We start from the raw sequence: 16,280 nt of genomic DNA, 5'->3' as shown, positions 1-16,280 counted from the left end.
TTTTAATTTTAAATGTTTGTGATAGCCTAACAAGAAAAGTAGGCTAATGTTTAAATGTGTTGTAGCTTGTTTCAGCAACTTAGTATAAAAAACTAGCAGTCAAATGCATGAGTAATGTTGTTTATATTTGAATTTAAATAACCTATGTCTATGAAAGATTGTTACTGTACTGTGATGAAAGAGTATCACAATGCTGAAAAAGCTTTTTTTTTATTTTTTTACATGATTTGATATCAAATAAATTAACAAATGTTGTGTTTTGAGGCTTAAACAGCCGCGGATCAGTAGCGGACTGCAAACGTGTCCTGTGTGAAAGCACAATGAGTCCATACTGCTTCCGCACCACATACGTAACGCACACGGACTGCATATGCACTGCAGACAGATTATGTGTGAAACACTTGTCGTGTTTAAAACATACAAAAACACACTTAATGTTATGGTATGATAAAAAAATAAAAAAATAAAAAAAAACTAGACAGTTTAATAGTTTAATAGACCGGCAAATTGTTGTCATCTAGAAATGAGATTGCGTGGTTGTTTGAATTGAGGTCGTATTTTTTTTTTAACTATTAATATTGCAGCTCTATTGTCATAATTCTTCTATGGATTTGGGCATCTCAATTGCTTCTGTCTCTTCATGACTGACAAAGTGATGGTGATATCAGAGCACTGTGTGGACCATGCCATCTGTTGTTTTTGAATCCTTGTTTGGGCAAAAATCTCTGGGTTATTCCGAAATTAAAGAAAAAATCCTGCTGGCGCAGTCTTAAAACATTTGTTTGTTACTTTATTTGTTTATTAACTTTTTGAAACAAATCTCTAATAAATCAATGTACCTAAGGTTTTTTGCACTGCACACATATGCTATATATTTTTTTATTATTTTCCCACTAAATATCTGTACTTTTCATATACCATTTTTTTTAGGAGCCAAGGTACTTCATGTGATATCTCAGGATACTTAAAAGTATTTCCATTTTAAACTGGAAATGTAATATTATCTCCATTTTTAGTACCTCCACACTTCCCATTATCTGCAATCATTCTGGAATCCCTTTGTGGTTGTGTCCGCTGACAACCCCTAAAAGAGGATTTCTAATCTTTTTTTTTTTTTTCATCCAGCATGAGTGAACATAATAATAAGACTCTCTTTCTCTGCTGTGCAGAGATGAATCATGTGTTCCCTAAATTAAATCAAATGGATTTTTAAATGACTTAGGCTGGGGCTGTAGATGCTCTCAAAAGAGGATAGCAGTTCAGAGTGCATTGCAGTGTTCAGTTTTGGTGAAGGCAAGACTGCTATCCATTTCTGCTTGGTGTCCTGGCAACAAAAAATAAAAAGGGAACGAGAATAAAAATCAAAAATAATAATAATTGTGAAACTGGTTTCTCTGAATAATAGTGCAGACATATTTGTAAGTATAGCTGGCTTATGCGAGGCCTGTAAACTGGGTCTGTATAAAAGGTGTTTATTGTGTTTAAACTGGTTTTGAGGATGACACAATTGGAATTGCTCAAGGATCTGGTAAGAATGCATCTGTGTGGCATATGAGAATGTGTGGAGTATGTTTGACGAGAGTGACAAAAGCCTGTAAATGAAAGATCGTACAGAAAGCATTTTATGCAAATGACTAACCTCGTGTGCACACTTATTTAGATGCATGCAATGTGCAAAGTAGTTCAGTAGCAGTGCCAAATAGGTTATTTAGTATATTCCCATGTAAACAGTCTATGAATAATAGAAACTGCAGTAACATTGATTTTATGTGTACAGGAGTTCAAATGAACAGAAATACTATGCTGCACTACTATAATGATAAGATTTAAATAAAGTACAAGCTAATGCAAGACAGCTAGTAGGGCAGAATAGCTAATGATGGTTCATTTCCAAAAAGTCACTTCAACTTTATTAAATAATAGAAATTATTTTTAATAGACCTTGAATATTACGTTGATAACAATCAACATAAAAGAGGTACAGCTTCATGCTAATGGTTGATTTTATGTAATAGGCTGTCTCAGTGATTACAGCTGCCTAGAAACTTAAGGAGCTGCTAAGGACCTTTCAGAGCTGTCAAGAACACTGTGTGGTCTCCAGAGAATGTACAATCCACACAATTTTATGGAAGAATGATGAATTAGAGCTTTGTTTGTCTTTTCTTCCTTTTCTATTTGAGCAAGTGATTAGCATGGTTATGTCTAGTGCCTGTTGTGTGATCCTTGCCCACTGACAGATGGCGTTTCATAACGTGCAAAACCTTGGTGCTCAGTTTTTAATGCAGCATACAGAGGCAGACGAGCATTGGGCCTTTGAAGGAGGCAGTTATTATTTTAACTGGAAAAAAAAGTCAAAAGTTTGAGGTCATTAATTTAACTTTTATTCAGAAACGATTCATTTAATTGATCAAAAGTCACAGTAAATACATAAATTTATGTTGTATAAAGATTTCTATTTAAAATAATTGCTGTTGTTTTATGAAATTTATTTTTGCAATCACAGGAATAAAATGGATTGCAAAATATATTAAAATAGTCAACAGTTACAGTTAACAATACATTATAGCAATGTTTCATAATACTTTTGTTTTGACTGTTTGTGATCAAAGTCAAATGTCAAAGTCACCTTTATTTATATAGCGCTTTAAACAAAATTCATTGCGTCAAAGCAACTGAACAACATTCATTAGGAAAACAGTGTGTCAATAATGCAAAATGATAGTTAAAGGCAGTTCATCATTGAATTCAGTGATGTCATCTCTGTTCAGTTAAATAGTGTCTGTGCATTTATTTGCAATCAAGTCAACGATATCTCTGAAGTGACCCCAACTAAGCAAGTGCAGCCTTGGTGATCATGAAAGACTAATTTCAAAAACATCACACACACACACACACGTGCATATATATATTATATATGTTTTTTTTTTCTCTTTGTCCTTCTGGCTCTGTGTTGCATAATTAATTATCAGATCTTCTCTTTTACAAAGCAGCATATAAACCTTGTGAAGAGACTAATTAAAAATGCATTGAATTGTGATTTTGTACCTCATTAAGTTGACAATGTGCATAATGTAATGTGCCGTACCATCCCATGGATTTACCTGCAGCTGTTCTGCACTAGTGTGTCTATTTAAATGTGTATATAATGAAGCCAGTAAATATAATTCCATTTTGTATTATTATTATTATTATTTTTTTACATCATCTCTGAGTAGTTGACAACAAAAGTGTGCATCTTATCTGTTACATCTATGCCATCAACTCATTTAGTCATATAAGCCTTCTATATGTAATGTTTGCAGAGAGAAATTAGTTTTCAGTGAGTCATCTTTATGCTTACCTTAGCTTTTGGCTTTGTCATTATACACTATTAATATTATAGATCAATGGTTCAACTCTCATCTTGTAACAATCTGTCAGAAGATATTTGAATATCATTGGCTTTTATTGTTGTCAAAGCCTCAAGGTTCCAAGTTTCAAATTGTGAAAAAGATTCAGTGTGTTTCTCACACAAATCTGTTGTTTGGCTTCAGGAGATATGGAATATTTTACACAAGCTTATGTGGATTCTATGAAACTTTTATGGTGAAACTAGCGCCTGGTAACTGTCTGCCTTTGTTGCATGGAAAATAATAACTTGCCTATTTACATATTCTGGTAATCATCATATGTTGTGATCAAAGAAGAAGAAATTAAATCATGTGGGTTTGGAATTATAGTAAAGTGTGTAAATGATGACAGATGACCAAACTCTTTCACCTCATTAGCACAGAAGAGGAGCATGTCAGTTTCACAAAGTAAAGGATGTGAATTTGATCACATTGCTAGATAGAGATGTACGATTGTTAGCCTCACAGTGAGATGCCAAACAGAATTTTTTGAAGGAAAAAATGGATTATCTTTTTTCAATGAACCATATATATATATATATATATATATATATATATATATATATATATATATATATATATATATATATATATATATATATATATATATATATATATATATATGGTTCATTGGCTTTCTCCACAAAATGATTTCTGTAAGATGCTACTATAATGCACATAATTGTCACTTAGAAAAGCATTTTACACACAAGCTATCTTCAGATATGCAGTTGATTGTTGACACTCAATCAAGCAATCTGAACCAGCTATTGTTGAAGCAGGGTTGGAACTGAAGTCAGCAGGATGGTAGATCACCAGGTGTGTGATTTGAATGTACTGAATTTTAGTTTGCTTATTGTGTCCAAGCATGATATTTTTATTTATTTATTTATTTATTTATTATACATTTTATTATTATTATTTTTACTATTATTATTATTATTATTATTATTATTATTATTATTATTATTATTATTATTATTATTATTATTATTATTTTTATCTATAGTACATCCCTTCTAGAAAACACGGAACACGGAACTGTATTGCAGTTACAAACACTGACTTGCAAACACTTGTCTCAGTGTTGTAAAGTATAGGTGCCTCAAATACTCTAAAGTTATAAACCCAATTTTTTTTTGCAATAAATCAACCAGACAATGGATCACATGAATAACAATGACACCAGTTCTGTGACATGGAACATATTGAGAACCAAGGGTCACACTTTATTTTAAGGTTCAATTCTCACAATTAACAAATCCATTAACTATGACTTTTGCCTCAGTAAACTCCATATTTGCTGCTTAATAATAGTAAGGTAGTTTATAAGTTTAGGTATTGGGTAGGATTAGGTATTTTACATATTCATGTAGAATATGATCATGCAGAATATTTGCTGTAGAAGCTGTATGTTAATAATAGGCATGCTGATATGCAGCTATGAATTGGTCCCAATGCTAAAATGTTACAGAACCAAAGAAAACCTAATCCTTTTTCACAGAGGAATCATCTAGTGATCATCTAGCAAATCTAAAGTAGGATTGTGTTCTGCTTTTGAATTGACAATAACTGGTCTATAAGACAGCTGGAACAATACTGCATGTAAGGCTCAAAGTGTGAAAAAAAAATGTCATGCTGCTGCATTATAAAGAATTATATCCTTTAACCCCCAGCAGTAAACCTGATTCCCTTGACAGTCTTTAGTGATGCCCTTCCCATGAACTCCTGATATGGCTCGAGTGGGACAGAGCTGTACACACATACACTGCTGGCCTGTATGCCGCGAGCCATTGATGAAATATTTATTCAGCTTTTATGAGACTCCGATGCAATCACTCCATCAGCAGGAAGAAAGGGAAGCTTCATTTATCACATCCTGTCAAGATAAATGGAGGGATGTGTTGAGAGAAAAGCCCTGTCCCAAATGGCACCCTAAACCCTCATGCTCTTCCTCTGAGTCTGCACTTTCGTGACGTAATGCCGCTTTGAATATCGGGTAGAAGTCTGCTGTGGAGCTTGTCCCAGTGCGGGCTCGGCAGAAGTGTGGATCATGGGCGCATAATCATTGCAAGCTTCCTTTTTAACATTAAAATGACACCCAATGGTCTAGTGGACTTAACAGCCATGTGTACGCGGCAGCCATTATAAGTCTGCAAGAACGGAAGTGCACATGAAGTGTTCCATTTTGGACAGGGCAAAATAGATAAACGCTAAAAAAAAATAATAATACACAAATTATATTATTTATTTCTTTTTGCAAAAAAAAGCAAGATAAATTTGCTTAAAGAGCAAAACTGATCAAGTTTAAAAATCAAGACTTTTCAGAGAATGATTTTTGTTTAAAAATGCTCAAGATTAAGATGTCGTAGGGATCTAAAATATGGTCATGCAGAATAAGACATTAATATGTGCATTGCAAGTACTACTAAACAGTCAATATTCTAGTAATATACAGTACATTACATTCTAGGTGATATGTGATATATAATATGGATTTTGCTATATGTATTTACTTTTCTGTGTTTTATCACACAGGGTGATGAGGTCTTGACCGTCATAAAGATGAAGGCCCAATGGCCAGCCTGGCAGCCCCTTAATGTGTAAGTAACTGTCATGTAGTGTGTGTGTGCACTGTGCAGGTTTTATATCCTTTTCTCTGTCGAATAACATCTCATCAAAAATAAGCTCTCTCTCTCTCTCTCTCTCTCTCTTTTTTTTATAGAGAGTACTTAAGCTCTTTACAAAGTTAAATACTGCCACTTTCTCCCCAGACAGCAACAACTGTGTTTAGAGTGCTCTGCTTTCTTTTTATTTAACATTTAAGTGATCGAAATTGACCAATGATTCGATAATCACTCAAGCACGAAGAATTTCAAATTTATAATGCTGTATTCACCTCATTGCATTTGAATTGACTCAGAGTGTTTATGAAATGCTCAGTATAAGGCAAGAAGAGCTTAAAGTGCTTCAGACCAAAGCTACAAATGTCTTTCTTCACACTACGTAATAAAACACATTTTATCATTTGACTTTATAACAGCAATTCATGTCCAAAAAGCCTAAATTGGATACATGTTTTTTCATTATTTCTCTCTCTCTCCTTTTGTTGTCCTCTCATTTTCTCTGCTGGTCTGTTGCTCAGTAGCTATATATTTAGAATAGCTGCTAATGTATACTCTGCTGCAGGAACTTTCCAGAAACCTTGAAAGGCTTGAATTGAGTTGATTAGCAGTGCGCTGACAGGCAGACAATAAAATAATAGGTTGTCAGTGAAAGCAAAGTCTCTAATTAGCTGCATGATTTGTTAAAGCATGTATTTGTGTGTGTCTGTGTGTTCTGTCTCTTTTAAAGGGTGGAGTTGGATGATTTCATTTTCCTTAAGGAAAATGCTTTATAACAGACTTTGCTTTCTTGTTAAGTAATAATGACACAAATTTCCATTTAAAAATTATATATGTCAGACATGCAGTGCTATTTTAAGAGCAATGTTTGTTATTTCAAATCCATTTACTGAACACATCAAGCGGTCGTATTAATTATGTGATCCATGGAAAAGAATGAAGTTTTATGTCTATGAATTAAAAAAATGCAGGTAATAATACAAATATATATATGTTTTTTTTTTTTGAGAAAGTTCTGAATAAAATGTTTAATAAGGCCCTGATAAATAAATTTTGGGGACAAATTTGTACCCAAAAGTTAGCTAAACCTGACAAAATCTCCAAAAACCTCCCTTTGTAAATCTGGTTTTGTGTGTGTGTGTACTGGTATATATGGTTTATGAGGACACAGATGTGTATAACGACATGGGTACTACAATGTAAATATGGTTTTTGAGAACACTTCCTGTGTCGTTTTATGAAATAAAAAAAAAAAAATCTATAAATGTTTAATGTAAGTGTATATAAGCTTGCCTCCTGGCCTCTAAATTTTATAATTCCAAAATTAGGAATTTTCCTCCATAGGAGCAGGTTAATGATATAGAAATAAGCAATGTGTTGAATTTAAGTCTTTTGTCATCTACTCATTTTCCACAATACATTTAAATTAATTTATCAACATATGACATCATATGATTACAAGTTTTAATTGCTTGAAATATACATTCACAGATGCATGAATATGTTCATTACATCTGCGACAGTTAAATGAGAGTTTGTGACTAGCTCATCCCCAGAATACACAATAAAATCTCACTAAACCCTACACACTTAGTGAGCATATACAACAAATGTCTGACACAATCCTGCCGACTATGAACACCTAACTGGTGGTCCACCCCACTGTGTGAACTTGTTATTTATCTCTCTTTTAACAGAACATCTCAGAGGTGTTAACTTTATCTCTGGCAGCCATATTGTGCCAATACAAAGGAAAGATATATGTCTGAAATTGAGAGAAATGGGATCTGCAGACAGAAATGTAACAAACATGATCATTGTAGTCTAATTCATGTGTCAATGAGATACAGATGTTATTTTTTGGATAGAATAGTGATTTTAAAACATTTTGGATTATTAAAATAGAGAATTTGTGTAAATATGGTTTTCTATCATTATTGTATTTTGTTTTGGACTCTGTTTAGATTGGATAATGGATAAAAAAAAGACCACAGTCTCCCTTTGTTTTGATTTTTTTTTCTTTTTGACACCAACAATATGTATTGTACTAAAATTACCAAACCAAACAATCTATCTAACATCCAAATCACCCTCAGGTTAATATTTGTCTGAAAGGACGTCTGGGCACGTTTACAGTGCGCCATTGATGCGCAGCATCTCTTTCCCGATTTTTCAGGGAACAGGGTTATAGTCAAGTAACCCGAGACGTTCCCTTATCAAAAGCTACTCTCGATGCAGCGCTCAATAGTGCTAATGGGAATTAGAATACCAACGCCGCTGCACTGTAAGTGTCTGGACCCCCAGGGTTGTGTATTGTGTGCGCACAAACATCAAAGAGATCTCAGACATGACTCTGGGATGTGGACTCAAGGACATGCGAGCCTGGAGTTGCATGGACATCCAAGCTATAGAATCTGACTTGACATACTCTTCTTTTGGGCTTCTCGCCTCAGAGAAACCGAACTTGATTGGGACTGGGTGGCCGACAGTCCCGACGCTTGAGCACGGCGGGGGAGGAACCTCACAAACGCTTCCTCATAGAGTTTCGCCTCCCGAAACCTAGAGGCGAAAGTGTTGACGGCATCGGCAAAAAGGCCGGAAGGCGAGACAGGGGCATCGAGAAGGAAAGCTTGATCTCTCTCCTTAATGCCCGTGAGGTTCAGCCACAGATGTCTCTACTTGGAGACCATAGCAGCCATCTGCTTAGTTGCGCGCAGAGACAGATCTGTGGCTCGGCCAAGTTCTAAAAATGCCTCTTCATCGATGGACCCGCCTGTTCTCAATTCTTTTACCAGGTCAGCCTGGTACGCCTGCAGAACCGCCATGGTGTGCAGGGCAGCACCAGCCTGACCCGCGGCCTGAAAAGCTTCCCCCACCAGCGAAGATGTCATTCTGCACGGCTTGGTGGGGAGCATAGGCTTTTTAAGGAACGATGAAGTCCCAGGGGAGAGATAGCCCGCACACGACCGGCTTACTCCACGACCGTACTAGCTCATCGTGGAGATCACCGAAAAAGGGGAGAGACCGTCGCTGAGGCCCCTCCCCTTGGCCACCTGACAGAAATCTGGTCTCTTGCTTCTGTGGCCAGTCTAGCTTTAAACGATCGACTGCACGAGTTACCACCTCAAATAGCTCCTCATATGCTTTATCATCGCGGGAGGAGCGCTCTGAGGTGGCGCTTTCCATCTCAACAGAGGGAACAGATGAAGTCTCCTCGGGCCGTTCAGAAGAAGCGCCAGGGCGCACTTGAGAAACGGACGCGAGGGCTTCATGATCTGGCAAGAGCGCCAGAGAAAGGGGCGGAGTCATGCCACGTGCCTCGGCCAGATCGATCTTAATGAGGATCTTAATGAGGGAGAATCTGCCGGCTTGTAATTTTTGAAAAATGCAAGCCGCGCGCAAAGCACTTTAATAGATAACATGTCACAGTGCTCGCATACTCCCTCGAGCCCGAGGGCAGCGTGCTCTTCCCCCAAACACTCAAAACAGAATCTGTGAGGATCATCCTCTGAGATGAGCCTCTGACACGGAGGCAAGCATCTCTTATTTGATTCTGTCATTCTCTCTTTTTTTCTCTTTTAATATTTTACTGCATCCTGCATCGCAGTGTTTTATTTAGATTTTCCCCCTTTTTTCTTTCTATTTATTTTCTTATTTACTCAACTCTAACACACACGTAAACACACAATGTGGTCCTTGAAGACAAAGAAACCTGAGGGTGTTTCCGTGTCATGTCTATTTATAACCTTCAGGTGCGTGTAATATGTGATGTCACCTACCGAGGTTATTTTAGCCAATTCTTGGCGTGTTTGACACACTTGCTTCACAACCGGTCGAACAAAGAATGTTCTCATTAGCGCTATCGAGCGCAGCATCGAGAGTAGCTTTTGATAAGGGAACAGCTTATTCAAGTTAAGGACAGGGAAGTTCAAGTACCAGTAGATGTTCTTAGGCCTTGTCTATCCCTGATCCAGCACACATTGTTCAGTTCATCATATAAATTACATTATATTCTCCTTGGAACTAACAATGCCATAATGCCTAATGCCAACCCCTTAAGCCCTTTTTGCCTTTCTAGTCTCTGGTTTCATCCAGAACCCGTCTTTCCCTTCTGCTGGTCTATCCAGCATGAAAGCCTTCACAACAAGGATCTGAATTCACCAGCTTGATTATAGCTTTCTGGTCTGGCAAAACCACATCTCTGGGTTTGTTAACCCAGACAAAGTCCTCTGATCCCCTGGCTCCACCTTGATCCTCCGATCCCTTGGCTCCACCCTTTTCCATGCCCCTGGTTCCATTTTGGTCCCCAGTCTCACTGACTCCACCTCAGACTTCAGATCCTCAAGTTCCGCTTTGGTCTTTACTCTTGTTCCTCTTTCTTCTGGTTCTGCTGTGGTCCATTAGTCCACTGGCTGCTCCCAGTCTACTGTTCCTCTGGATTCTCCTTGGTCTTCACTGCCCTGGAATGGATGTTTGTTCCCCTTTCTTGGCCCTGACCCTCCCCTCCCATCTATACATATATGCACTCCATGAGTGATACATAATAATTGGGGAACAAATTATTTAAAAAAGGAATTACAGTATTCTGTACATGTTAATGGAATACAAAATAAAAAAATAAAATGCAAACTCTGTAATATTATATAGTTTTTGTGTGGACATAATAAATAACTAAGTTCCTGTTTCACTGATTGCTAGAACAATTACTGCTCTGCAATTGGGCTAGTGCTGTCTTTTGAATAAGTGATGGAGAGGATAGTTCAGAGGAGTAATTACCAGATAAGAGGTATCATGATGTGAAAATATCAGTCAGAGTGGTGACTACAAAAGGACTCCCAATTTCATGTTTAAGAGGAGAACACAATGGCAAGCCATTCAGTGATAACACACCCCTCCAGCACAAATACACACATACACATATACATATATACATATACACATATACATATACACATATACATATACATATACATATACATATATACACATATATATATATATATATATATATATATATATATATATATATATATATATATATATATATATATATATATATATATATATTGTCATGATATTCTATTTGAAATGAAATCATTAAATAAATACTGTTCCATAAATACTTAACAATTAAAACCTTTCTTTCTTTCTTTCTTTCTTTCTTTCTTTCTTTCTTTCTTTGCATGCTTGCTTGCATTACAGTTATTAATTATTAGTTATTGTTTAATATGAAGTAAATAATTATCGTTTTGTTTTCATGAAAACAATATCCTAACACATAACAAATGTGACATATGCTATATAAATATGAATACACCAGATTTCTCTCTTACCTGCAGTCGAGCAGCTCCTTCAGCTGAGTTCTCAGTGGACCGAACACGTCACCTAATGTCCTTTCTGACCATGCTGGGTCCCAGTCCTGACTGGAACGTGGGTCTGTCATCAGAGGACCTCTGCACCAGAGAGTGTGGCTGGGTCCAGAAGGTGGTTCAGGACCTCATTCCATGGGATGCGGGTACAGACAGTGGGGTCACTTACGAGGTGAGCACTCATATAGTGGGGTCCAAACATCCCTTCTAATTAGCATTTTTCTTATTTTATATAGAATTTTTCATTACATTTCATATCTGAGAGAGAAAGAGAGAGAGAGAGAGAGAGAGAGAGAGAGAATGTTTAGATATGAAGTACTTGCAGTGAAGTACTTTCCTCCTGAGGTCTTTGAATAATATAAGGTTGTGACTATAACACATTTGCTCAAAGTGAAACTCCACTAAATGAGTTATCTCCGTGTTAATAATGGAACAAAATAAAAATGTGATAAAAAAGAAGAATGTTTTAATTTAGTCTACTGGAGACCATACAGTCATGACCTGTTATGTGGATGGGTTTGGGACGAACTCAGATGCAGACAGGATGTACTGAACACAAGATTTATTATACAAAAAGGGGAAAACAAAACCCACGAGGGGGAAAACAAGGACTAGGGTAGACACTAAATAACTCTACAAAACACAATAAACAAGGTAAACAAAGACTCTGAACACTAACTACTAACAAACACTCACGGTAGTACAACGACTTCTTTGAGGGGTTACAAGGACACGATATCTCAGGAGGCTGACAGGTAGGAACAAATAAGTAGAACATTCACAGAGTGGAACAATGAACCGACGAAAGACAGAGCACACTAGGAGATCTAAATAGGGGAACAATTAAGACACGACAGGTGGCACAGATACGGCAATCACAACAAGACTAGGATAACAAGGGGGGCGGGGCAAGGGAATGAGACAACACAAGCACATGGCCCAAAGACAAGGCCATGTGCTTGTACACAAAACACGGGTCTGTCATGATCCTGCCTCAAGACTAGAGAAAAGTCAGGACATGAAGGCAGAATCATGACAGAACCCCTCCCTTAAGGAGCGGCTTCCAGACGCTCCCCAAGGGAACATCAAACGCGGGACAAGACTGACTGGGACAGAGACAAAAACCAACAAGACATGACAAATAATAACAAAGGCAAACATGAATAGACAACGACAGGGTTAGGGTGACAAATAAAAAAAAAAAACAAACAGGAAAGGGGAGGAGGCGGGACCACAAAGTTAATGGGGGACAGACCAGGGTGGGTGGGTGGGACAGGAGTCTTAGGAGGACGGGACGAAGGCTGACAACGAGGGGTCCGGGCAGGTCTGGGTGGTCTAGGGCGGGGAGTGGTCTCAGGGCTACTGACAGGGGACATGGCAAGGGAAGATGCAGGACATGGGACAACATCTATTGGACACGGTGAGACAGGTGGACACGGGGAGACAGCTGGACACTCGACAACATCAACGGGACACGGGGGAACTATATCAACGGGACACGGGGGAACTATATCAACGGGACACGGGGGAACTATATCAACGGGACACGGGGGAACTATATCAACGGGACACGGGGAAACATCAACAGGACACTCGGCAACATCAGTGGGGACAAAAACTGGGTCAGGAATAGCACTAACTGTGGTTGGCTCGGGGTCTCTGGGGACAGGGTCAGGGGACAAGACAGGACTGGTGGGGATTTCCAGGATCTGGACAAGAAGAGACAAATAGTTTGACAGAGTCTTGGCAGCTATTATGACAGGCATCTCCTTACAAGAGGAGACAGACTGTAATAAAGCTTTGGCTGCAGATTCGGCCGCGGCTCTCTCCTCCGCCCTCGTGACTGCATACTTAGAAACAGTTTTCCTAGTCCCCGGTTCAGGGTCAAGGGTCACCGCTGCTGGCTCGGGCACGCCAGCTCTCTCAGCTGCTGGCACGGGCACGGCAGCTCTCTCCGCTGCTGGCACGGGCACGCCAATGCTCACCGCTGCTGGCTCGGGCACGCCAGCTCTCTCCGCTGCTGGCACGGGCACGCCAGCTCTCTCCGCTGCTGGCTCGGGCACGCCAACGCTCACCGCTGCTGGCTCGGGCACGCCAGCGCTCTCCGCTGCTGGCATGGGCACGCCAGCGCTCTCCGCTGCTGGCAGGGGCACGCCAGCGCTCTCCGCTGCTGGCAGGGGCACGCCAGCGCTCACCGCCGCTGGCACGGGCACGCCAGCGCTCTCCGCCGCAGGCACGGGCACGCCAGCGCTCTCCGCCGCAGGCACGGGCATGCCAGCGCTCTCCGCCGCAGGCACGGGCACGCCAGCGCTCACCGCCGCTGGCTCGGGCACGCCAGCGCTCTCCGCCGCTGGCACGGGCACGCCAGCGCTCACCGCCGCTGGCACGGGCACGCCAGCGCTCTCCGCCGCAGGCACGGGCACGCCAGCGCTCACCGCCGCTGGCACGGGCACGCCAGCGCTCTCCGCCGCAGGCACGGGCACGCCAGCGCTCTCCGCCGCAGGCACGGGCACGCCAGCGCTCTCCGCCGCAGGCACGGGCACGCCAGCGCTCACCGCCGCTGGCTCGGGCACGCCAGCGCTCTCCGCCGCTGGCACGGGCACGCCAGCGCTCACCGCCGCTGGCTCGGGCATGCCAGCGCTCACCGCCGCTGGCTCAGGAGACCTCGCCGAATCAGGAGGAGACAGGGTCACAGGACCGGCAGGCCCCTTCTTATTCCTCTTCCTCCTTGGCCGCGGTGCAGAGGCCACAGCTGGGTCAGAGGCGGGTTGGGGGAGTTTGGTCTCAGGCAGGGCAGACTCGGACGCCGAAGACTCTGAAGCGGACTCCCACGACAATCGTCTCCCATGCTTCCTGGGGAGACTGATGGCTGTGGAAGGCGCCTCAGGACTCTGGGAGGGATCTGCCTGTTCCCCCAGTGTAGTAACTGCCAGGAGATGACCCTCGGGGATCACTGGCAGCTGGGTAGATGGTGGGGACCTCTGGGGGGTACCCTGCGGCGCCTCCTGGGAGAACTTCTCCCACAGCCGGGCATAATTGCGGAGAAACCACTCGTTCTCAGGCGAGTATGGCAGGGCAACCCTTTTCTTCTCGGCGGGGGGCGACATCCAACATTGTTGGCGGAACTCCAATTGGGGTTGAGGAGTGGAGGACATCCTGTCTGCTGAGTTCCTATTTGGTCGGTTCATTCTGTTATGTGGATGGGTTTGGGACGAACTCAGATGCAGACAGGATGTACTGAACACAAGATTTATTATACAAAAAGGGGAAAACAAAACCCACAAGGGGGAAAACAAGGACTAGGGTAGACACTAAATAACTCTACAAAACACAATAAACAAGGTAAACAAAGACTCTGAACACTAACTACTAACAAACACTCACGGTAGTACAACGACTTCTTTGAGGGGTTACAAGGACACGATATCTCAGGAGGCTGACAGGTAGGAACACATAAGTAGAACATTCACAGAGTGGAACAATGAACCGACGAAAGACAGAGCACACTAGGAGATCTAAATAGGGGAACAATTAAGACACGACAGGTGGCACAGATACGCAATCACAACAAGACTAGGATAACAAGGGGGGCGGGGCAAGGGAATGAGACAACACAAGCACATGGCCAAAAGACAAGGCCATGTGCTTGTACACAAAACACGGCTCTGTCATGATCCTGCCTCAAGACTAGAGAAAAGTCGGGACATGAAGGCAGTATCATGACATGACCATAGTTTGAGTCTGCCATCTACAAGTGTGTCAACGTTTGTTTTTAATTTGCTTTTTTTTTATTATTCAAATATCAAGAGGATAATATTTTTACTTGTAGATTGGTTGGGTGGCTAGAGGAATATTATGTGTTAAATATACTTTAAGTTCTATAGACAGGATGTGAAACATTCTCATTTACCTCAGAAAATGTATGCATGTTTGTATGTATCCATTCTTTATCCCAACTGTTCTAATGTGCTGTTAATAAATAAATAAACCAGGTGCATGCCTTTAACAGTGTCTGGTCCTAAAACAGCCTTGGATTTCGTACTTTTATTTTTCCGCATTTCATTAAGAGGGTCCTTGTATATAATGTATATTGCTCCCCTGGTTGTGCATGTTATATACAAACTTTTTCAGCAATCTTGCTGCTGTTGACTGTGGAGATAATCTCTTTTTAGAAGCCTGAAGGCTTGCTATGGTGATCTCTTTGTTGTGTGAGGTGATTTTAAACTGTAAAAATATGCAATAACTATAAAGGAATCTACTTTTGTATTGTTTATTATTTGACATCAGTTATAAAATAAGTGAAAATCATGTGGGTATTTAAATATTGTTTAAATACTGTTTTTTTTTTTTTTTTTTTTTCAGGTTTCTTTTCTTTTCTTTTCTTTTTTTTTAAAGAACAGTTCTGCAAAACTTTTAGTTTTTTGGTTCTTTTAGCTTGAACATTCTGCCAAATGTATTGTGTGTTCTGTGTAAGAAAAAAGGGATGCAATTAGAAAGAGTAAATAACAGTAAATGATTTGAACATTTGACTTTTTGCTAAACTGATTTATTTATTTATTTTGTGCCATAGTCTCCCAACAAGCCTGCAACACCTCAGGAGAAAATTCGTCCCCTCACAAGTTTAGACCATCCACAGAGCCCTTTCTACGACCCAGAGGGTGGCGCAATCACTCCTGTGGCTAGAGTTGTGGTAGAAAGAATTGCTCGCAAGGTCTGTTTCTTTGCTTGTCTTAGAAAATAAAAATCCATTTCAAAAGAAAATGTTCTTAGCTGTTGCGGTTTTAGCTTTTATTATTGTGCAAAACAGCTCTGCATTATTCATGTCATAAAAGTCTATAAACTGAGAGCTGAAATAACTACAAAAACAGATTATGCATATTTATGAACCCAGCATGTCA

General features: G+C 40.2%; 1 protein-coding gene across 1 annotated transcript in view; it reads left to right on the top strand.

Annotated features, from left to right (window-relative positions):
* LOC127977656 (spondin-1-like) overlaps positions 1 to 16,280 on the top strand; it is a 228,372-nt gene that overhangs the window by 196,453 nt on the left and 15,639 nt on the right. The window contains exons 7-9 of the mRNA XM_052582642.1: positions 5,928 to 5,992; positions 11,353 to 11,554; positions 15,953 to 16,093. Coding sequence (XP_052438602.1) covers positions 5,928 to 5,992; positions 11,353 to 11,554; positions 15,953 to 16,093 — 408 coding nt within the window. The remainder of the gene's footprint in view (positions 1 to 5,927; positions 5,993 to 11,352; positions 11,555 to 15,952; positions 16,094 to 16,280) is intronic.

Source organism: Carassius gibelio, chromosome B18, assembly GCF_023724105.1.
Source record: "Carassius gibelio isolate Cgi1373 ecotype wild population from Czech Republic chromosome B18, carGib1.2-hapl.c, whole genome shotgun sequence".
Taxonomy (NCBI): Eukaryota; Metazoa; Chordata; class Actinopteri; order Cypriniformes; family Cyprinidae; genus Carassius; species Carassius gibelio.
The sequence above is the reverse complement of the archived record's forward strand: the minus strand, read 5'-3'. Positions and strand labels throughout refer to the sequence as shown.